General features: G+C 35.0%; 2 protein-coding genes across 4 annotated transcripts; one reads left to right on the top strand and one right to left on the bottom strand.

Annotated features, from left to right (window-relative positions):
• Nucleotides 1–4,842: 4,842 nt before the first annotated feature.
• LOC108991773 (BTB/POZ domain-containing protein At3g56230) lies at nucleotides 4,843–8,220 on the top strand. Of its 2 annotated transcripts, none has more exons than XM_018966159.2 (3): nucleotides 4,843–5,299; nucleotides 7,138–7,317; nucleotides 7,601–8,218. In XM_018966159.2, exons 1-3 carry the CDS (start codon nucleotides 5,132–5,134, stop codon nucleotides 8,045–8,047), a joined length of 795 nt encoding a protein of 264 aa, XP_018821704.1. In that variant the 5' UTR covers nucleotides 4,843–5,131; the 3' UTR covers nucleotides 8,048–8,218. The 2 variants fall into 2 exon arrangements, with proteins under 2 accessions (XP_018821704.1, XP_018821705.1); XM_018966160.2 differs by having other exon boundaries at nucleotides 5,157–5,294; nucleotides 7,601–8,220.
• A 7,176-nt stretch (nucleotides 8,221–15,396) lies between these two features.
• On the bottom strand, nucleotides 15,397–17,064 carry LOC108991810. 2 transcript variants are annotated; one of them, XM_018966198.2, is made up of 4 exons: nucleotides 16,868–17,064; nucleotides 16,145–16,273; nucleotides 15,796–15,966; nucleotides 15,397–15,666 (listed from the first exon to the last, which is right to left on the bottom strand). In XM_018966198.2, exons 1-4 carry the CDS (start codon nucleotides 16,943–16,945, stop codon nucleotides 15,568–15,570), a joined length of 477 nt encoding a protein of 158 aa, XP_018821743.1. In that variant the 5' UTR covers nucleotides 16,946–17,064; the 3' UTR covers nucleotides 15,397–15,567. The 2 variants fall into 2 exon arrangements, with proteins under 2 accessions (XP_018821743.1, XP_035547719.1); XM_035691826.1 differs by having other exon boundaries at nucleotides 16,891–17,064.
• Nucleotides 17,065–25,535: the final 8,471 nt, after the last annotated feature.

Here is a 25,535-nt window from a genome sequence, read left to right as displayed (position 1 = left end):
AGCGTATATCATGACAGTAAGAACTTTTAATCTTTTAGTTTGTAGTGTGGAATTTTTTTACGTGCATGTGTACCAACCATCTGATAAAACACTTCTTGGTTTGTGTTTTAGCATATATGTTTAGATAAGAAGCTTATTTTACAGCTTTTAAGGACTGATCGTATATACTATATTTTAAGCATCATCATGTATACATTGTTTGTACTCTATAGTTTTCGAAACTGCTAGTGTAGCAACTATTTGATACAGAGTTTGTCACTTGGATTTTAGCATCTCTCTTTACATGGTAGCTGTATTTTTATACATTTTAGGTAGTTTCCAGCTTGTAATTTTATAAACTGGATGTGTATGAACCACATGATAAAAATAGATAGAATGCATAATGTTATCGAGAACAAAATTTAACTGATAAGAAAACCTAAACAATTACATAGAGTATTTTTTGGAAGTAAAAACCATATATCATATATTTTCAGATGACTATATCATACAATTCAAAATACACTTTATATATAAAATGTATGTCCCTATTTATTCGACCAACATGGCAAACTTTAGTGTCAATAGAATTGGTCATAGTAGGAGCAAAATCCATTCAGTTCCTTTGATAGTTACATTCCAATGCTCGACGATTATAGAAGTTGGTCGCATACATTCTAAAGTTAAGACTTACTTTTTATAAGTTGTCATAGTGTAATTACAAATATTATGCATATGCCTGAGCTATTTCATGAAAGCACTCAAAATTCATATTTAACTGGAAAGCAATGGCATTTAAAAAAAAAAGCTGGGAAACTAATAATTATCTATTTATATTTTACGTGTAAATATTGGGTCCGAAGATGTGAAAATTGGAAGCTTGTCTTGACTAATCTGTTTAGGCTTAATTTTTTTTCTTTACCTGTAATTTCAACTTTCTTTCTCATGCATATGTCTATTCTGTTATGAATTTATGTAAATTATCTTTTGGACTTAACTATTAAGTCTGGAAAAAATATGTAATAAGTCATAAAAAAATATAATTACGTAAATTTGTTGTTTATATCTAACTGCTCTGTGAGCATATTATGTAATAAACAATCAAAAAAATTAAGTAAGAAGAAGGAAATAAGAAATCGCACCAGACGATCCGTGAGATGTAGAGAAAAAAGTTTCCAGAACTCGAAGATGTTTTGATTTGGATAAATAGATATAACTGTAGGTTCAAGAATACTAAAAATTATATATAAAGACGGTGGATAAATAGATAAAATGGTAGGATAAGCATAACAAAGAAGAAGACCAAAAAGTAAGGCGGCAAACAAAAGAAGAAGAGCATAAAGTAGGAAAATTGGAAACAAACGAATGGATAAGAACGTAAAAGCAGTAATAAAGGGATATGGATAAGAACGTAAAAGCAGCAATAAAGATTAAAGTTAAGGGACAAAATAAAAACAGTTTCATGTTTTGAGCTCCATGTTTTATAGACGCTTAATAAACTGAGGGATTAAATTGAAAAATAAAAAAAGCTAAGGGGCAAAATAAGAAATAAAATTGTTAGACGAAAATATTATTCATGCCTTATCGACTCTTATTATATATAAGATAAGATATATATATATATATATATATATGTTGATTTGCTGCGCGCCAACGTGGACGGGGATGGTACAATATTATGGAATTATATCAATTCAATCATTTACCCTCCTTAATTTTGGTTCACAACAGGATGGAAAAATTAATAAACAATTATATATTTTCCATTGTTTATTTATCCGTTATCACACCTAATTTAATTTTCTCTTCAAATTCCACCTATTTTGAAATTAAAATGATACATCCAAAAACAAAAATTAATACTGATGCAAGACTAAATAATGGGTCCTACTTATAATTAGGTTAAAAATTATGTGCGAAACGGCCTAAGATTAAACTCTATTTGGATACAAAAACGGTTTCATATCATTTTATCATTACAATTTTTTTAATTTTTCACACAAAATATAATAAACAATTCAACTTTTTCAAATCTTAAAATAATAATAATATTAAAAAATAATATTATAATATTTTATTCAACTTTTATCTTAAACAATCTCATCTCATCTCACAGCTATCCAAATAGGACCTAAAGAAAAGTGTTACTTCAAATTAGAAAGTCGACAAAAGGCAACTAGCCGGTCATCGATCGGCGATCAACTCTCGGCTCATTATAAACCATCCTAAAGGATGTCATGCAACCACATACCAAGCTATTTAGTTTACCCTCTTGACCTCCAAATACAACCTTTTACTTATGATCAATATCTCTTATATGTGTGTGTATATCTATTTCATTATAATAAATGGTTATCTAACTACTACAATAATTTTTTCTTGTTTTTCAGTTTATATTGTAATTAAGTTCGTTACTTATAATTAAGTTCATTACTTACCCTTCCAGTGCACCCATTACTGAGATCAACCATGCAACAAAGATGTCCATACTCAAAGAGAGTGGAGGAGCGGTGCGAAGAATTGAGAGGTGGAGAAGATTACGTCGACGATGTGGCGGTTGAATACTGAGAGAGAGAGTGATGAGAGAGAGACCAACTAATGAAAAAGAGAGAGAGAGATTACGAGAGGGAAGAAAGCATAGCGTGAGGGAGAAAGGGAACTCATCGTGAGACCGTGAGAGGCGTGCGACAGAGATGAGTAACGGTGGCAAGTGGCTGAACAACACAAAGAAAGAGAGTGATGAGTGAGAGAGCAGAGAGAGAGAGAGAAATGCTTTTCGTGGCCGAAACTTACCCAATGAAGGAAGAAGAAGCAACGGCACCGCGCGACAGAGGTTGAGTTTATGGTACTTTCAAGCTCGGCTAAGAACGTCGGCCAACAAGTTTGAAATCAACGGAGACCGATTTTGACATGAAGGCTGCGATGGAATTGGTAAGCGATGGTTTGCTCTGTTTCAAGAGTGGGAATACAGGGGATAATTCTGCCCACTACCAAGGCTCCTTCACACAGCCGCCACAACGCTGCCCTACCAGGCTGAAACCTAGCCACAACCTCCCTTTAACACCAAAAAACCACCTCTGTTTTGCTTCTAAAAAACAGAGCAAGTTCTTGCTCAAGTCCCCCACTGTGCTCCCCTTAGTCGGCCTCTCACTAAGTGTTGCACCTTGCGTCGCCTCCACCTACACGGAAGCTACTGCCGAGTACTGTGTATTACTCATGCGGCTTTCCTGTCGATAAGCCATGGCCGAACTCCCCCATTACTTTATGAACATATTGTAATTACTTTGTATATTTATTTAATTAATTTATGCTTGGATGTTAAAATCTTGATTATGCATTCTTCGAGTGTGGTGGTAGTATTTATTGTGGTGACAATGATGTTATTTTTATTTGTCTATGTTATTCTAATGTATCTTGACTTTAATTTTGAACTAATTTTTTTGCTTTCTAATGTATCCAAATATGTAATTATTATACTTACCAACTTATAATTATTCAAAGATATTTACTAAAACTTGCTTGTTTTTTCCTCTCTATGCATTAAATTATTCATTAATCAAGTTTTTTTTTTTTAAAAAACCAAATTATTTGTGTAAAAAAACTGTTTAACCCAACAAGGCAAACATGCTTTGCACGTACTCCTGACCTAGTATGTATATATATATATATATATATATATTATTGTTTCTGCATGTTTTAATCTTGGTTGTGAGTCAGATATCCGTGTTGATCATAGGCAAGTTGATGATCCGGCCCGGGCTTTATATATTCGAAACCAGAGAAAAAAGATCGATCGAGACATCCATCATCATAAATATTGGACCAATCATATTATCACAGGCTGGCGGCTGCCTAATAATTAATTAAACTGATTTGTTATGTAGAACTTGAGTACATTGAAGAAGAAATTTGAAAGCTTTACATTACATATCATTCATAAATATCACATATTAATTTAATTTATAAAATTTAAAATTTAAAATTTATTTTAAAAGTAAATTATGTCATGTAGATGATGTTCATGATGAGTGTAAAAATATTCAAATAAAATTATTATATTATTATTATTATTATTATTATTGAGACTGCCTTGCACATTCTTGCTGTTGTAAGGTTGGAAAGTCTCTTTCTTCTTCCTAACTTCCTGATTCCCCTACTCATGAACCTATTGTTTACGTAATTCTCTATAATTACTCGTAGGCCATGCCCACCAACTTCCAGTTTTTCTTTGATTGACCGCTCTGCCCTCCACCTCATCCTGCTGTGCATGCCTGGCCTCATTTTTTTTTTTTTTTTTCCCGGAAGGATCATATATATATATATATATATATACACACACAAGTGGTATCAAAGAGAAAATATCATAATTGAAAGAGTAATATTAGAGAGAAATTATTATAGCAGTGCATATTTTATACTCACTGTATGACTACTTCTAATTGATTGTTCTCAATACTCATTTAGAAAGATGTGTAGTTTAAATGATGTGACATCATGATGAATACTTTCAATAATAATTTCTATCTATATTTATTCTAATTGAAAAGGAAAATTACTACAATTGCTTCTACAATGCGTTTTTAAAAAAATAAAAATAAAAATCCTAGCTAGGCTGAATGCTTCTAAAATGCAGGAGTACCACTTGGCGGGCCTGGCCTGGCCTATTGTGCAAATGGATGCTTCCTGTTAAATGACCAAAATAGCAATCCCTCCTTTTAAAGGCTAAATTGGTCTTTTCAACCACATTAATTAAAGTATAAATGTGCACCTTACGCAATGCAATTATAGTTGTGCGTTTATCATATATATAACATTAATATTAATTACAAAAGGGGAGGAATAATTTATAGGGTCCAACAAACCTCTTACGCGTAAACATTAAGCTAAAATGGCCAAGTGCCAACCTTATCTTTTAAATTGAGTTCAAAAGACGAAAAGGGCTCTGAGAAAACTTTTCATCATCGTTTCCTCTTCTACGTACGTCTTCTTCCTTCCGGAGCTCATCAAGCTAGCAGTTCTCAGACTGATACACAAAGAGATCGATCGACGCCAATCAATCTCTCTCTCTCTCTCTCTCTGTGTATATATATATATATATATATATATATATATATCAGCGCGGAAAGAAATTAGGTAATTAAGGCAGATTATCATGGACTGCTCTATATGTACATCAATGCCCGTTATATTAAGGTCTCCGAGGAATACAATATGCGGGGCTTGCTATGAGGGAGCTAGGGCCATAATCGACCTGGTGAACAACCACCTTCATAGTCATGATGATCAATTCGGAACTGATTGTCAACCAAATTCCTGTAAGGCAAGCTAGCTAGCTCCACCTCTAATTCTTGTTTCTACTTGATCGATCTCCGGTCTGTCTTTAATTTCCTGCTTTTGTGCGCGTTTGATGATTTTCGTCGTTAATTAATAGCTGTTCGCTCTTTATAATCTTAGATTTCAGATCAGTTGTCACATGTCTTTAATTAAGTATATTAATTAAGCAGGCCATATCGATTAATTTCATAGGAAACTCTATTAATTAATGCGTAACCTTTTTCTTTAAGCACACCGTATGTTAGTCCTCCCATATTCTACATGCCCCTCCTGGCCTGTATATAAATTGGTTGCCCTTGTATAATGATATATATATATATATATGTATGTATGTATATATATGTATCATACCGTACTGTAAGTTATGGGGATTTAATAGTTTGTACATGACCCATGGGCTCAAGATTATGTCATGGTGTGGGTTTTGCCCATCCGAAGAATCAGATACTCTCGATCGTTAGCTAGGTTTATTTGGAGATAGAATTGGGCAAACACTCTCATGTGCCAGCGGCTGCTGCTCCTCACCTGGCCTCAGGCTCGCCTTAATTTTATTTTATTTTATTTTTATTTTATTTTCTCGGCCAATCACTTTAAATTCTATAATCACTCAATATATGTATATATATATATATATATATATATAAATTAAATGAATAACGTATATGTCAATGTAAAGTGGCCAATTCTATATATGCATGTCGCTCTTGCTAGCTACAATCTTCGAGAGATTATTAATATTATTATTTGTAAATTTGAAATTTAATATATATCAATATTGGAAGTATAAAATATTATAGAAAATGCTACATGCCCCGCTGGGCGCTCCCGCTGGGAGCTCCCGCTGGGCATGTAACATTTTTTTATCTATTTATTTTAGTTTTTTTAATATAAATATTATTAATAATTTTAAATATTTTAAAAAATAAAATAAAAATTATAATATTATTAAAAAATATTTTTTTAATCACGAAATAGAATAAAAAATAATATTTATTTTACTTCGTGATTAATGAAGTATTTTTTAATAATTTTTTTTACTTTCTGATTAAGAAAGTGTTTTTTAATGATATTTTAAATTTATTTTATTTTTTAAAAGTGTAAAAAAAATCTATATAAAAAATAAATTAAAAAAATACACATAAAAGAGTACATATTAAACCCAACAGAAACCCCAGCAAAGCTGTAGCATATCCATTTTAAATATTTAAAAAAATCATAATATTATTAAAAATACTTTCTTAATCATGAAGTAAAATAAAAAATTATAAAAAAATATTTTTTATTTTACTTCGTAATTAAGAAAATATATATTTTTTTACTTTCTGATTAAAAAAATATTTTCTTAATAATATTTTAAATTTATTATTTTTTTAAAATATTAAAAAATGTTAAAAAATCTATATAAAAAATTATTTAAATAAAAAATATATAAAATAATCCTACAGCCCCAGCGGGAGCTCCCAGCGGGAGGCCCCAGCGGGGGCTGTAGCATCACCCAAATATTATAAGTCATATGAAAGAACAAATATTTCGTAGCTCTAATTTGGATCAGAGACCGGAAATTCCTAGCTACAAACCAATCATGTATAATTATATAAATATATATATATATTGTCATGATGATTACAATTAATTAAGGGTGTTATATACATTGATCATGGAGAGAAGAGTTTTAGGTATCTAATTAAATACAAATAAAAAATATGATCAAGCCGCCAAATCACCCGTAATAAAATAAGATATATATTGTTTAATTTTACCATCATGATAATATGGTACGGGATATGCATGTGCCAAGCTAATTTCATGTTTCTCGATCCTCAGACACTCGGAGATGTTTCACGATGGATGTCGGATAAGAAGGACGTGGAAAATGCGATAAAAGAGGAGCTAAGTTTTCTTAGGGCGGGCTTCTTCACTGCGCTTAGAGATCAAATTCACACCGATATTCAACTCAAGCCTGCCAATAATGGGCTTTCCATACCCGCTCATAGAGCCATACTGGTTACTCTCTCTCTCTCTCTCTCTCTCTCTCTCTCTACATTTTTTTTTATCGAATTAGGGGATTCCTAGATCTAATAATTCGTGATCGCCGGCTAGCCGTATTAAGATTAATTATCGAGGAGTTCGATAAATAATTTATTAATTGACTTGGTTGGATCTAAAATTTGTAATTCATATATATTAATCTTCAATTAACATTGGTTAACTAATTTTCTACCTAATAATTGTGAAGTTGTAACAGATCGATCATATTATATATAATTTGGTATATATATATTAATAGGCAACAAGATCACAAATCTTTAAGAACATGCTAGACTCAGATGTATGCAAAGCCCCACCAATGGACGCCATAACATTGCCCGAGTTGAGCTATGAAGAGCTGGAGTGCTTTCTGGAGTTCCTCTATATTGGGAGCTTGCCCACCGACAAAGTCAACAAGCATGTCAACTCATTGTCACTGGCAGCCGACAAGTACGAAATCCCATACTTATCCAAGTTTTGTGAGCGTCACATGCTTGGGTCTTTGAGTCCATCCAATGCTCTTGATGTTTTAGAGATCTCAGATGTTTGTTCCTACATATCTCTAAAGGAGACAGCTTTGAAATTCATCGTCAAAAACATGGACGAGATAGCCTTCGAGGCTAGATTTGAAGAATTTGCAATCAAGAACCCACATCTCTGTGTACAGATAACAAGGGCTTCGTTGATGGGAGCCAAAAAAGTTTAGAGTTCATTGTAAGGTCCGGCCGGGCATTACTGGAGTACTGGACAGAATAAGATCATGTATGCGTACAAATGCTTTAGATTAAAAAAAAAAAAAAATTACGAACCCCATGATGATGACGAGATTACTGATCGAGCATATTATAATTAAATTGCATGGTGGAATCATATATTAATCTTACGAGTAGCCCAGCTACGTGAGTTTTCATTACGATACCAAATTACATATTATATATAGAGTTAAGCATGCACCAACAAGGCTTTTTTTGAATATGAGATTTGAATAAATTAACTAATTGCGTTTGTTTTGCTTTTGATACGCCTCTCTACGTTAAAACCACGCGTTTCCGTTGCTTAATTTGCTCTATATATATCGATTAGGTTAGAAGATTGAATAGCCAATTCTCCTCTAGGCCGGCCGTCGATTGATTGTTTTCCAAGATTAATCATGTTGAGTTGGGGTGAGCCATGACGTTTATACTTGATAGGGACTAAATTGATTGGGTCCAGCCTTTTGAAAACCTATTATGACTAATAATAAGGCAACAGATAAGGTAAGTAAGAGATAAATCAAAAGAAATTTGCTCATACTCCGACTAATAATAAGGCAACAGATAAGGCAAGTAAGAGATAAACTAAAAGAAATTGGCTCATACTCCTAAAAGGAAAATGATTCACAAGGTAAGTTGGATTCTATCACTTCAAAGAAGAAAATAAATCTCTATAAAAGGAGGAGATCTCCACAAATGAAGGACGGACTCTTCACAGGCTCGGGATGACTTCTCTACACCTAGACTAAATTCATTTATTGTATTGAACGATATGTGAGGTCAAGAAAGATTGTAAAATCATCAATCATAGTGGATTTTTTCTCAAACAACCCGTGGACGTAGGTTTTTATATCAAACCACGTAAATTTATGTGTCTCTATTTATTTATTTCTATTGGTTTATTTGCTATTTATTTCATGGATAAACGCAAATAGAATCGTATCGAAGCCCGAATCACCATTAATGTTGGCTGCGGATAATTCTTTCTTCCATTCTGATCTGTTATATCAATTTATGCATTAACAATTGGTGTTATCTATGGGATCGGCTAATCTTCTGCACCGGAATTGGGAGAAGGATATTCTCTAACTCACAAGATCTTCCCCAAAAATAGCAGATAAGTTCCTCATCTTTGCACCTATAATTTTAACTCGTCAATACTTTTAGATCAGATTATATATATATGGAGGGACCCACGAAATGGGGCGTGCACTAGGAACATGCACCAAGCACTAGGCAACGTATGCCATGCATATTACGTGCTCGTGCATGGCCCCGTGGCATGTGCACCTACTCGGCCCCTTCGAGGACTATCGTGCATGGCGGGTTCTCTGCCCACCACCCCTGTATGCGGTGCGTCATAGTCCCAGCCACCGAACCTAGCATCGGGATAGAGCCAACGGGGGTTCCTCTGCTGGTGTCTCATCGCGAACAACCTAGAAATATGTGGGAAACCACCCATTAGTTGCCTAGGGATAGTTGAGGCCTTCAGTGGCCATGAATGGGCCTACCGGCGTTTTCTTCACCGGCGATGCGCTTTTTGCACGATGGCACACCTGGATCTGGAAAACAGAGGCAAGCAACACGCTACAGGCTGCGCCACCCTCCAATGACTCACTAGCCAGTGAGGCTGTCAGTGACCACCACACAGCTCGCCGGTGGCCTCTGTAACTAGCACTCTTACACCCCATAGCTCCCCCCGCAGTGATGCTCCTAGACCCAAAAGTTATCGACAAGCTCAACCACTGGAAGCTAAATGAGGTGCAGTTCAGCCGAGCCATGTATGTGCAACCAAAGCCAATCACCGACCACAACCTAGCTCACTAGCATCATCTGTCGCCATCGTGGTGGACCCCGACCTCACTAGAGTTCCTCACCACCGTTCCTCGTTGTTCTCACCAATGTACACTGCCAGATGCTTGCTCAACTGTAGCTGGCCACGAAGGTTTAGCCATCGACCACCACTTAGTTCGCTAGCACAATCTGTCATCGGCGTGATGGTTCAAACCTCACAGAAGCTCTATACCGCTAGCATAAGTTGCTTACCACAGTTGCTCGCCCGGAGGGTTTTGCTCGCCATTTTTTCACAGAGAATTCCTCGCCAGTCCCAACGAGTACTCCTCCCCACCAACCGGGTCTGTCGTAAGTTCTTCGCCACCATCGACGTTCATGAGCCAAGGTGTAACCACAGAGACAATGAATAGAGGGCAAGTTTGCTGCCCACGGTCACCATTAATCGCCACCCCTGTGGCGAGTATCGATCTTGCTAAGAAACTCATTGTGTACGAAGGGTAATGAAACATGGCCAGCAACCTTGCATGGCAGGCAGTGTCCCTTGGCAAGCACCTCTCCGGTCTCCATTGTGTCAATGCCCATCTTGCCATGAAGCTCAATTGCAAGCACGTGGAGTCAACTTGGTCCGCACTCTCTATAGCCCATAACTATTGTGGCGGGCAACGAGTTGTTCGCCACCAAGTTTGGATGCCACGGAAGCTCCCTCACTAACGGAGACAACTCTGAATAGTCCACACAGCAAGCAATGTTGCATGGCGGGCAACATCCATTGGCGAGGCATCCTCCACCATTGCAGATTCTTTCTCACTAAGAAGATAAATGAAGCATACCGCATCGGTGCTTTGAAGATTTGTTATTCTCTCAATTGTGTATGAGTGTTCTGTCAACAACTACATTGCCATACGGAAAAAACCGTCACCCAACGCTCTCATTGCCGACCACTCCCTACTAGATGCACAGCGAAGCACCAAATTGCTCGAGTGGTTGGAGCATTAATAGTTGTAGAGTCAAGATTCACACAAAAAAATGGTGAAAAAAAATAGTACCCAAGGGCAAACAACCCCATTACGCAAAAATCACTCAGTAGTGAACAACTTCAGTCAAGGAATAGTTGGACACAACAATCAAATTACTCTAGTTTGTCTCTTTCAAACTTTTTATTTTATTTTTACTAACGAATTTGATTTTTGGAAGATCTTTTGCAGAAAACTCCTCGAGAATATAATTCGCTAGGAATCACCTACATGGCAGGAAACACCAACTGCGTAACCCCTCTCAAGCATCGCTCGCCATCTTAATTTGTTGTCATCAAAACAAATTGTTCGGTATTGCGAGCATCATGTGTCCTCATCGTTGCCATAGCATAGTTGCCAACGGGCATCGCTCATGTGTTACCAGCTTTCACCACACTCAAGCGAGATAGCCAAGGTTTGCAAATATCAAACTTGTGATTTGGTTAATCTAATATGTTTGGTTTTTATTTTGGTACAAGGCAAGCTTGAGCTCCCGACACATAGTGTGGTCACATTTTGTCTTCCACTAGTTGAGCTCAACTTTAACATCAACGCAGTCGAGGCATCCTCTCGCCACGCTTTCATCGCCAGAGTTATGCGATCGAGGCATTCTCCTGCTACATTCTTATCACCAAGGTTACACGATCGAGGCATCCTTCTACTACACCTGCCAAAGTTATATGGTCGATGTATCCTCCCAATACACTCTTATTACCAAGGTTACGCAGTCGAGATATCCTCCCGCTACACCCATCGCCAGAGTTACGCGGTCGAGGCATCCCTTTGCTACTCTCTCATCGCCAGAGTTCCGCAATCAGACATCCTCCCGCTACACTTGCATCGTCATGGTTATGCGGTCGAGGCATCCTCCTGCAACACTCGCATCGTCAAGATTATGTGGCCAAGACATCCTCCCTCTACACTCTCATCGCCAGAGTTACACAATCAAGGTACCCTCTCACGCAAGCCAAGTGTCTTCACTCGCCACAACCATCGTAAGCGGGTTACCTTATGAACAAGCCTCTGAGCTCTTCAACTGCCTCGTACGGGTGTCTTTCGAGAACTAATAGACGGGCTCAACAATTACCTAAGATGAATCCAAGTGGTCAACGAGCTCCCTGACCACTTAAGCGCTAATCTACAAACAAACTCTTACATCTACATCAAAACGGAAACATTAATCACCAACAGAAAATCGTGATAATGGGCAAAATCCACTAAAGCCACCAAAAACCAAAAACGATCACCGAGCAGGGAAATATGCGCACTTCACTAACCATCACATACAATCATCAGTACACTCAATTATCACATAAATGTTCTTACAAACAAACTTCACAAAAGCCCATCCTCGAAGGCCCTTACTACAAACTACAAAGATCACAAATTCTTCTTTAGGACCGCTCATGGAGATCACCATTGCATTGCATAACAATGACAAACTATGAACCAGTTCCCATAATTGTTTTTTCTGCAGTTTCTTATAGGTTACCCACATCACGATTGACTTGAAGATTCTCAAAACCTTCTTGATAAACAAGTTGACCTTAAGAATCGCAAGCATCTATTAAGGACTAAATTGACTGGATCCAACACTTTGAAAACCTATCACTAATAATAACGGAAGAGATAAAATCAAGCAAAAAGGTATAGAAGAGATAAGGTAAGGAAAAAGATAAACTTGGTTCAGACTCCTAAAAGGAAAAGACTTCACAAGGCAAATTAGATTCTATTACTCCAAGGAAGAAAACATATCTCTATAAAATTAGGAGGAGATCTCTAGAAATAAAGGACGAACTCTCCACAAGCTTGGGCTGACTTCTCTACGCCTAGACTAAATTCATCCATTGTATTGAGCAATATGTGAGGCCATGAGAGATTGTAAAATCATCAATCATAGTAGATTTTGTCTCCAAACAATCCGTATACATAGACTTTTATGCCGAATTACGTAAATATATGTGTATCTCTTTATTTATTTCTATTTGCTTATTTGCTATTTATTTCATGAATGAATGCGAATAGCACCGTATCAAAGCCCGAATGATCACCATCTTAGGCCAGAGATAATTCTTTCTTCTGTTTCGGTCTATTATGCGAATTTAGGCATTAATAATATTTTTCCTAAATTAATAAAATTCTAATTAATTTGGCCGTGAGGTGATCAATTAAGTTCCTCATTAGCAGTGATATCGATCCTAGCTAGTTAGTTTGAGGCGAGGTTGATAATTTTCATCACGTATCTTCTTATATTCATCAGACTATGTGGTGATACCACGTACAGATTAAAGTGATCTTGTCTTGGTATGACCAGTTTGAGGTAAAAAGCATACACACAATTAACACACATATATATAAATATATAAAATTGCATATATATATATATATATATATAATTGCGGAATCTGACACTGCATAAATATAAAAAGACATGAAGAATAGTCTTGTACTGCGTACGTGCATGGCTAGTAATTTTCTTGCGCTTCTATTCTTCACCTTCTCCGATCGAAGAGACTTACGACGTGTACGTAGCTACTAGCAAAGTTGTTCTTCTTGGTCAGGAGGCGTCACATGTAGTACTACCATATATTAATTTCCAACATTCTCATCCGTAACTCCATAATACTTAATTATATAAGTATGTAATGGCCCAGTCCATATTATAGCCCAGCCCATCATTTTTTTTCCATTTTCTTCCCCCCCCCTCCCAATGTATATTCTCTCTCTCTCTCCTTATATATACATATATATTATTTTATTTTATTTCTCTGATCTCTCTAAATCGTAAATATATATTCTCTCTCTTTCTCTATAACCTCTACAGCCACTGCTCCTTATTGTTTCATCACCATCAACGAGAATATTAGATAAACTTTCATCCCTCATAAATAGTATATTTAATGAATTTAAAATATAAAATTTGTTAATATTTGATGTTGTGAATTGTTGAGAATATACCTAGTTGATTACGTTGTTAGGGTGTGTTGAAGATAAATTTAATATTCTAATATTAGTGGTGAATATTAGCTAGAATTAATCTATATTTATGTCACTATTATATGGTTGAGTGTAGATACTATTTACGTTGAATTAAGAAGGGGATAGAGGCTGTGTACGTGATGTCTTGTAGTTTATTTGCAACCTAGAAATTTGGAATTTGTCTATTTTGGGGAATAATCTTTTAGAACAAATCTAAATTCATGTTATTTAGGATTGTGTAAAATTTTAGAGTTAAGCGAGATCATTTTTAGAGTAGAAGTTGATGGATTATAATGACTTTGAAATAGGTTCCAAGTAATCGTTGGCAAAGGAATATCGTAACTATTTTGACTAACAATCGAGGTAAGTGACTCTTTAATGAGTTTTTAATAAAAGAACTGTTGGTTTTGTTTGAAATTGTGCACTTGGATATTATATTTTAAACTTGTATAAACTTTAAATTTGTACACATTCTTATACTATTTTGGCCCTGCTTGTAGGATTTGTGCAAATTTTGTAATAGTTGAGATGTTTGAAAAATGTTATGTGGCTTATTAAATTTGAAAGTTAAATGTGAGCATGATATTTATTCTTGAGCCAGCTATGATATGAATGTCTTTTTGACATGTTTGACGTCCCTCGCGGCGTGATGTCTCCATGGCATGATATTTTTGTAGTATATTAATGCCTTCACGGCATGATATATTCGCGGCATGATATCTTTGTGGTATATTGGTGATTTTCCAATTATCATGTGACCTTGAATATGATATTTGGTTGAATATGTTGGTTGAGATAAAATTGAATTGCTCGCATTATTTTATTAAAAATTTATTCACTCTTTATAGTCAAGAAAATTGCCAACTCTCACCTCCCATTAGATTGCTACTTATTGAGCTCGGGACAGTTCACTACTTTATTTCACATATTTTTTAGAATTGTAAAAAGTTCATTCATTTGAAGTGATAGCTTTTGAGCCAAAGATTCCAGAGTGAACTTGATTTAGTCACTTGAGGTTGGAAGTTTTGGGACATGATAATTTTTGTTGCTTGAAGATGATTTTACTTGTACAGAGATTTTTTTTCTGGCTAGTCATATTCAATATTCATGTGGTAGATCTGGCCGTATTAATAACCCAACCCATCTAGTCGCAAAATTAGGAGATCGAAGATCTGTCCAGGATGATAGGAAAACGACCAACAATCTAATATACGATTAAGTTCTTTTCACCCAGCCCCTAAAAGACATAAATGGGATCGAATTACATGATATCTTATTTATCACGCGACGATAAAAAAAGCTGAGTCATGAGAAAGAATACCCGAAGCCTCAATTAAGTAGATATGCAGATTTAGATTCCATTAGAAATTAAGCAATATTAAGCCCTGCCTACAAATTAAACAGGACAATAAGCATATATATGGCACATCTCAGCACAGGAAATCCTGTACTCGCGCATGCAATATAAAAGCAAAGTCTCGCAGCGCATACTGACGGCTTAATAAGATGTATGTTTATGGTAAAGGGAGAGATACTTGTTTACTTGGTGTTTGCTATTGATCTTCAACCAATTTCTAATTCAATTTAGAAGCTAATTGGTTCTTGATTAACAACATTGCCCACGTAATAATTAAAAAAAAGGACGAGAAATTGAGTAAAAGCAAAAGATCATGTATACGGATGTTTGATTATTCTTGTTCAATACTTCCACTCCAATTCTTAATAGCCTGCACCACTGTTTCTTTCACCACTTCAGCATCAATACTGCTTTCGGCTTGTTCTTCATTCTGAAAAAAAATATATATATCGGCACTCTTACTTTGCTAGTTAAAGAGAAAATACACACGCGCACACAGTACATGCAGAGTTAACGAGCCCGGTTTAAGTATGTCTTAGACATAAATTTATTGGCTTACTTCTCCTCCAACTGCTTGTAACTGGAAATTATCTGCACAAGAAACCCTAGCTTCCAGAACATTAAGACCCAGTTCTTCAAAGGCTTCCAGTATGGAGACGAGCAGGCCTGGGCAACTTTTCTCTGATAACACATTTATTAGGAATCCCTTGTCTAGGGTTTCCACCGTAGCCTGTGGAAATATAAACTCAAGATAAATTACTAGGTAGGTATATAAGGCAAATAAAAATGATAAAAGTTTTTTTATTTTTTATTTTTAAAAAGAGGGAAAAAGAAGAAGAAGAAGATTAAGAATGTGAATCGGAAGTGGTTGGGGTGGGGGAGAAGAAAGAGGAGATGCTAGAATATACCACAGGCAATGGATTTTGATCTCTTGAGGTCTGTTGATCACTCGTTATATCTTGATTCAATCTCTCCACTTTCTGTTTTAGCTCTTCGATGTACTTTGATGCATCTACTAGGATTGAGGTCTCGTTAAGCTGCCAAGCATGCAAAAGTACCGTAACTCGTGATTTAGAGCCCAATTGGGAAAATTTTATTTTCCTTCACGATGGAATTAACTAAAGTGTTGCAAATGTCCCAGAAGATTGATATTTTTTTAAAAAAAAATCGTTATCTGGGTTGCTGATATCACCTATACTTGTTTTATATATGATTACATCTAGCTAGCAACTAGGAACTAATTTAATCTACTTACCTATATTAATGCATCTAGAAACTCTTATATATAGTTTCCTAAACTGTCTCATCAGCGAAAAATAACAAATTAACTATAGAGACAACATAAGATCGAAGAAGGTGATTAAATATACGCAAGGCAATTGTGGAATTAGACCATAGGAGTCAGGAGTGAATGTGCAGCAGTTCAGAAGTTTGAGAAGATGTCGAAAGAAGACCAAAGGTGAAAAACCAAGAAATTATAACACTAAAAGAAAAAAGATGGATGGCGTAAATATTGATTATGCTCAATAGAACTACTCTGATATAAAATTAGGACCTAATCCGTGAAAATGGGCAAGAAGAAATTAAGCAATGGAAGCAAGGCCAGCTCAGGAAAGAATGCAGGGAATTACAGCATGAGAGTTAGTAATGGAACGAAGTAGTTGCAGCTCCTCATGCAGAGCTTCTCTCTTGTGCTCCCTAGAAACCATGGGTAGTTTAGTTCTATCTTTATCCTTCTTTCAGCTCTTTATTTCTCTTCCTATGATATCTACAAAGCTCTGAGGCTGTTTAAATGAAGGGGATGAGCTCTCAAATCGATATGATCTCCTGTTCGCTTCCCACATGACTGCATCAGTTTCATCACAACTAGATACAAAACTACATGAGCTGAACTTACCACACTACCCTTTCGGTAATTGTTTGAAAAAACTAGAAATGTCTTTTTTTTTTTTTTTTGAATGAAAAAGTTAGAAATTAGGGAGGAGTACTGAGTCCAAAGGTGATATGAGCTTCGTGGTCCCATTGCAAATTGCGACACCCAAGAGGTGACATATATATTAAGAAAAGAGATTTTATAAAAATTCTAATATGCAAAATTGATTTGGTTTAACGTGATTGATCATAAGTTAGTTTTATTTTATATATAGAATCGCCTTCCAACACCGAATTTGATCTATATACATATATATTATATGTATGTGCGTGTGTTTTAAACCATCTGATCAGAGAGTAACGACCATATTATAACAGCTAGATCTACTACTGGCCACCAAGAGTGGTGAAAGAAGAAAAGAAGATTTTCCTTGGTGAAAAACATTGTTCATTTCTTAAAATAACCATATTATATATATTTCTGTAGCCACTTTGGGTTGGTTTTGAAAACTGCATGATGCGGAAAAAAAAAAAAAAAGATGAGCATTATTTTCCTTCGTAAACTAACAAATTAACATATCATGCTTCAGGTTTTTTACACGACTGTTGTCTTGGAAATGTTATCTATTTTTGTATACAAGTACTATCAAATCAAGGTTTTGTACAGATTTAGATAGTTTGTTACTAGCTATTATCAACTTTAAATAGAAGAGAAATACGAGAAGATCAGTAACTCCACACTGCAAATTCATATATATGCATGCAAAAAAAATCTCAACCCAATTGATTAAACTTGAAATTAAAGCGGAGCTAGGAGTCAATGCTAGCTTATTTCTTCAATTTTTTTCCAGAAAATGGTTATGAGAAAAGGAGGGAGCCGGCAGAGCTAGGGATACGATAGTAAAGAGGGAATTATATATGAGGTTGGCATAACTTCATGACGAGAGGTCGAGGCAACGCGGAGGGAATCGAAATTAGCTCGTGACGGTGGATGAGGGAGGGAGTGAAATTGGCCATCGAAAGAAGTGAAGAGGAAGCAACAAAAGGATTTTTAGTTGGGATTTTGGAATGCCTCCAAACAGTCCTCACGGGGCTTTTTAGCCTCCAGCCCTCCTGATCTCTCACAAGCCGTCATCCTAATTTTGTCCTCTCTCTCTAGTAGTACTCCTTCTCATCTTATAACGTTATAATTGAGATTGATATTCTTTTCTTGGAAATTGAAACAACTATTTAGCTAGCAGCTTGCTGCATCCGGCCTAAATCTCACGTTCAGTGGGAAAAATATGATAGAGATTAAATCATTTATATATATAAAGGTCATGTGTTGATCAGTTATATTGATTATGTGGAAAATTATCATGGAAGTAAATTATCTGTTAACCAGGGAAAATGCATTTGCCTTTGATGATGTTTTTATCTTTTGCGATCTTTTAAAGTATGCATGCTGCATGCTGCATGGTTGTGCTTAACTTGCGGAAAATGACTGTTTATCTATTAATGCATGCGTTACACCGTGTGTGTGTGTGTTTATATAATGGATGAATGTGAATGGTGGTCACATCAAGCGCTTTTAGGCTTTAAGCTAGAGTTGCCGGGCGGATTGGTCCGGCATGCATGCAGAAGATCCAGTGCTACTGGTACCAAATTAGGGGCATCTCTGAAGAAGAGAGTATCACGAGATGTTATCAAACAGTTCATGCGCAAGTTTAGAGCTAGCTAGCTGCTCCTTATTGCTTGCAATATTGTCTCTATTCCACACGGACAAATCACGTACGTACCCACCCATATTCACATGTGTACCCATTAATCATTGCAACAAAACAATATTCTCCATACATATCCCTTCTCCAACCTTGTGATCACTTGCTTTTTCATATATAATTAATAATAAAGCAGTTACCCATCCTTGATTTTCAGATTCTAGATCACTATTACGTCCTAGCTAGCTATATATTCCGGCCTTTAATTTCCAGGCCACTACTATATATATATATATATATATATATATATATATATATGTGTGTGTGTACCAGCTTATTTTCCTGTTCAATCGCTAATTGCCATATATGCTCATGATCATGTAGATCCAGTAATGACGGTGGTGATATGATGTGCATATATATATATATAGTAGTATTTTCGAGATTGTACTATTTTCTTGATTTATTTTCATTCAGCAGTACTAATTTCGTAAAGATAACTTACAATTCCTTGAACAATCGTGCATTTCCATCGGCCTTTTCCTGAACTCCTGGATACTGTATCCATCATACTTATAAATCGATCAACATGCAATTTCATATCTAGACCTTTCCGAATTTATTTTATTGGTATTGGGTGTCTAAGACAAAATGTCAACCAATTTAATTCAGAGTATACAAGTTTTCAGTAAAAAGTACTTTTCCGCGGTAATGCAACGAGTAATGTTTTTGTTGATTTTTCGATCACTTGTTTTTCAAGGACTTTGAGGTTTAGATATATATATATATATATATATATATATATATATTCCAATATTCCACCACTTCCTAGTTCCTACCACCCACATGCCTCTGATCTGAAAGCTGACTACTGACTGCTTGCAGTATATATTCTTTGTAATATTTAATCTATGTACGTAATCATGTTATCTTGTTTGGGAAAAAAATCAACATTTATTTCTCTTTTTTAGCCTTCTGCATGATATATACTGTATATCATCCATCGCAAAGTTGCTAATATAACCATACGGAGTCATTCTATTTGCAAGTCCATATATATACCACTAACATTACAAGATTTGATTTGTAAGAATTAAATTCTTAAATTTTTTTTCTAAAATCAAATCCTTATAACATATCAACGTTATATATATAAACAGGATGATGTGTCAAACAAACAGATTGCAAATAGAGTTTTTCTAATTGCCATATTCAGCATTTACCCTGAACATTTATTGTTCTTAATTGGCTATAATAATAATAAAAACTATCCTTTTGCAGGAAGATCAAGTACTATAGAAGTGTAGTACGTTCTTGTGACTTGCTAGCAAAACTCACGTGATGAATCGCACTTCGGGAAAGTACACTGATCACATGCACATATGTGACCGTGAACAAATACAATAAAAGTATAAAGTTATTGAGAGAGAGAGAGAGAGAGAGTTCTTTGTTGGCCATTTTCTTTTTAGCAAGATCAAAGAATCTTCAAGGAAAGTATAAGCAACGTAAGACAAGAAGCTGTTTGGCTCCAGCTAGTGTGTGTGTGTGTTGTGTGTGTATGCATACATACATACATACACACACACACACATATATATATAGGAGAAGGAGCAGCTGATCGATGATTTATAACCAGATTGATCATGACAACGACAATTAAAGTTGAAATATATATAATACAAGAGAATGACAAAATACAACGTTCCTAGCACCAACAAAAAGAAAAATATAACATATATAATGATCAAGTTATTGATATTCATGAGCTAGCTGCACGCATGCATGCTAGCTTCTCTTCTTTATATGATGATGATGATGATACAATTAGTTGTTTTTAAAAGAAGAGAATTAAGTCATTATCATGAAGCAAATTCCCTAGCCTCTCTCACACACGAGTGAGTACGCACTGCACTCGCTATCTTTGATATAGAATTTGAATAAAGAGGTCGCTAATATCCATCGGTTGTCACCGTTAGAATTCTAGGCGTCATCAAATGCTACAAACTGGTTTGTTGTCATAACCCCTAGCTGTTGCGTACTGCACAGCGAGGACCGTGCATCCAAACAAATCAGCCTCACACTTGGACAGCTATATTACTTCGTCTTTTTCTTCCCCGGCCCCTAATTAAAATCTTCTTTGACGAATGGAATTGCAAATAAATTGACCAGTATATATAGCTACTTGCATTTGTATTAATCTTCTGATCTGGGTTTGCTATCTACATTATTAGAATTTCTTCTCGATCTCTCTCTATATATATACTGTATACACATGACGGCCGGGTTTGTTTCAAACATTAAATCAAGCTAGCTAGCTCATGCATGCATGTGGCGTCAGTTGCAGCCATCGATCGAAGGCGAAATTATTTCAACTACAAATTATTAATGGAAACATACAGTACTCATATATGACAATTGCTAGTAAAAATATAGGGATATTGCATATCACAACAAATTACGGGATGCCCCTTACTTGTCCCTTATTCCATACATGTAATCATGTGAATTAATGAGGGCAAAACCCACCCGCGAAAACAACCAAAAACCACACACGGGCACAGGAGACAGACCCTCAATATCAGGGTCCATATATATATCAACAAGACATATCAGAGAAGGAGTTTTCAGTTGCTGCGTCTCTTTGTTGAGTACTTTTGGATAGTATGTGGAAGGCATCGATTGTTGCATTTCAGCCTGATCATCATGTGAAAAACCTTTTTGAGTTTCTGGAGTATTTTAGACTTTCAAGCGTTTCGGAAAATGACCTTTCTCCATTTTTCTTACAATAGGCGGCCTTCTGTTTGATTTGTACAGATCAAAGTCGTAACAGTACACCAAAAACGACATATAATCAATATTTGGATAGACAAAGCTTAATTTGCTGGCTCCAAGTATCTGTATGCTAATGAGTGCTTGTTTCCGTGCATGGTTTAATTATTGGCGATATTAAATTCATAATTATTTTCACTATCAAATTAGACACTTCCTGCCAATCTACTGTTATATAATAATAAAATAATATAAGATAAATTTGACTTTGACTATTCACATCAAATCTTCACATTAAATTATCTATTTATTCATTATATTGTAACGAATGATTAATAATTAAAAATAATAATTTTTTTAATTATTCATATTTTACTATTCTATTTATTATATGTTAATTATTAATCATATTTTAATTAACATATGGGTTAAAAAATTATATTTTTCAATTGTCATTTAATGCTAATAATCACAAATGTCTAATTAAACACATCTAAAATTTTATATAAATGTCTTAAATTACTTAATTAGAGTACTTAGCATAATTAAACGAGTGGACTAAAAAGTAATTAACAAGTACCATGCGAGGCCCCACCCAGCATAGGATTTTTTTCTTGGTAAGCACTCTCTACAATCTTTATATACCTAAAATGCTCGACACAGCATTTTACAATTTGTAATTGAACAACTGAAAACTTTCATCCATTAAAGTATGTTTGGGTAGTGAGAAGTGTTGAGAAGTGTTGTGAATGTTTGTGAATAATAGTGAAAAAGTAATAATAAAATATTAAATAGTAGTAAAAAGTAGGTGAAAAGTAATGAATAATAAAAAAGTAGATAAAAAGTAATAATAAAGTAAAGAATAATAGTGAGAGTACTCGAGGTATTCTCACTTACCAAACATACCAAACTCGGACTCCATTTATGTACAAGATTCAGAGTTGGAAGAATCAATATGCTATTGATCAAGATTGAGCAGACCTGAAGCCAGAGACAGAAGCCATGACAAGAAAGCCATGGTAGCTGATATCTGATATCTGCTGCAAAACTTCGGTGGGCAATATGCCCCCTTATTACACTGGAGGAGAAAGTACCCAACACTAACTTTTGAGCAAGCTACAGCCAGTGTGAGCATTTAACCAGAACAGAGTATCCATACACCAGTGTGAACATTTTATCAAATGAAGATTCAAATAAGTAAACTACAGAAGAAACGGCAAGAAGTATGCTGCTATCTGCTAACAAGTAATTAAACAAGTACCATGCAAGCACACATGCAAGCTACAGAAGCCATGACAAGAAAGCCATGGCAGCTGATATCTAATATCTGCTGCAAAACTTCGGTGGGCAATATGCCCCCTTGTTACACTGGAGGAGAAAGTACCCAACACTAACTTTTGAGCAAGCTACAGCCAGTGTGAGCATTTAACCAGAACAGAGTATCCATACACCAGTGTGAACATTTTATCAAATGAAGATTCAAATAAGTAAACTACAGAAGAAACGGCAAGAAGTATGCTGCTATCTGCTAACAAGTAATTAAACAAGTACCATGCAAGCAAACATTCCCCAAAAAAAAAATCATTCTACTCAAATATTAAATCATCCTACATGAACCCAGCCAATGGACAGCTTTATCATTTTAAATCAGATGGTCAATGGACAAAAGAAATGGACAAATCAGCCTCAAGAAAGTAGACATAATAATGGATAGCTTCATTCACAATATGTTTCCACAACAACATCCACATAAGTTGGTCAACAAATTAGGAATTTCCAATAGTATCTTGGTCAACAAATTAATAAAAGATGGATTTAAGGTGTTGATTTGTTATTGCTATAATCCTTGAATCAACTGTTTTTTCACAAAAAATAGCTAAAACTCAATAAACAATGTCTCATCAGCTTAATGGGATGAAAATGGAATAAGAATATAGGTATATGGCACATAACTCTTCCAAACATAAAACACCTTAAATATATATGATCCAATATCAACCTCCATAAATATACACACATATACATATACATATGGTATTGTCTTATGCATTTGAATTCTCTCATTCATTTGATCATTTTGTTCCCATAATATATATATACAAACACATACATATACAAGGTGTTCAAATGACATATGGATCATGTTTTGAACAAATGAAATCTAACTTTTTTTCCAAGGCATTCAAATGAGCAGTGAGTATATTGTGTTTTCCACCCCCGATTGGTTCAGTTGAAAAGGTCATCAGATTCTAATCGAGCTTTGGGACCAACTGCATTCTCAATCATAAACAAAAATAAAAACCCCTCAAACTAATGCTCATCTACTTTGTCTTTTGCTTACATGCAACCCCTCAATTATAAACAGAGACAGAAAATGCAACCTGTCAACAACTAAATCCATCCACAATCAAGATTAAGGTTTGGAGAAGAGGAATGCGAGGGATGGCGATGTGCATTAAAAAGTTAGGAATCATCAAGAGAATCGAATCCTATACGAAGAAAGAGATTACCTAAGCTTCGGAGAAGCAAATCAACGAAAGAAAGAGGGGTTTTAGTTGTTTCCGATGAGAGTAGAAGTGCGGTGGTGAGGTGGCACGGTGGTGCGGTGTCGTTGTTGTCGACGAGACGTGGGGTGGTGGTGGTGCAGTGGTGGGTCTCTCAGGTCGAAGACGAAATACTCGGGTTTTGGTGGGAAGGGCGTCTGGTTTTTTTAGAGGGAATGAAGAAAGACATTAATAGAAAGAAAGGAAGAGAGAAATAATTGATATAAAATGTATTTGATATATGAATAGTTCCTTTTAAATTTGAAAATTATTTTAGAAATGACTGTAGCTAAATTCCAATTATGAACACATTTTATGCTTTAATAGCTAAATCTTCAATGGATTTAGCTTTTAGCTAATTGGATGCTCTAAAGATTCTAAACTGGTTTTGGAGTTTTCTTCATTTCATAGTCATCGATCCACTTTCGCAAAAGGAACGTACAAAGTGTTAGGTAGGCATTTTATGAATAATAGTGAAAAAGTAATAAAAAAAATATTGAATAATAGTAAAAAGTAGGTAAATAATAATAATAAAATAATAAATAGTAGTGATGTATTAGAATACCTTAAATTCTATTTTAGGAAGAACATTTACTTTTTATCCAATTTAAAAGGGGTGTAGGACAGTATGCATGAATGCACACTAGAATCTAATAAAGATTAAAAATTCTATTTTTCGGCATTATTCACGTTACTTAAATGGTAAAATTTAATTTATAAGATTTAAATTTTAAAATTTTTTCTAAATCAAATTATGTTATATAAACACTTTACTAAATCTCCTCTACACACCTAATAAAGATATGATAATGCTATACAACCTCTCATCCTCCACACACCATATTTTTTAAAAATTTTTATTTTTTTTTATTTTTATTTTTTGAATTTATTCTTTTTAAATTAAATTAATTTTTCTATATATTATTCATATATTAAATATTTGATAAAAAAAAAATAATAAAAATTAAAAAAAGTGTGGTGTGTGAAGGTTGTGTGAATAGTACTAGGAGATTGTGTAGATTTTTTGTAAAGATATATATCACGCAAGACTTTTAATTAAGTTCGAGTAGCTGATCAAAATTCTAACAGCTAGTAATAATTTACATATATGTATCTTCTCAGCTCTTGGCACTATATTATATGCAAATTCAAGACATCAAGCAAGCTGATGCATTAGATCTTGTCTGACCTTCTAACCGCGTTCTCTTTTATTTTATTATTTTATGTTTCTTCAGCTCTTGCTAGCTACCGCGTGCTTGAATATCTTCAAAAAGCTTTCTTGATTTCCAAGAAATTATACCATGCCCTCGATGACCTATTTAAGTTGTTTTCTATCTTGCTGAAAGATCATGAAGCTAGCTAGCTCGAAATTGCAAACACGGAACGACAAAGTACTACTTGAGATTCCGAATTAG

This window comes from Juglans regia, chromosome 7 (assembly GCF_001411555.2).
Source record: "Juglans regia cultivar Chandler chromosome 7, Walnut 2.0, whole genome shotgun sequence".
Taxonomy (NCBI): domain Eukaryota; kingdom Viridiplantae; phylum Streptophyta; class Magnoliopsida; order Fagales; family Juglandaceae; genus Juglans; species Juglans regia.
Note: the sequence above shows the minus strand (reverse complement) of the source record. Positions and strands in the feature narration are given on the sequence as shown.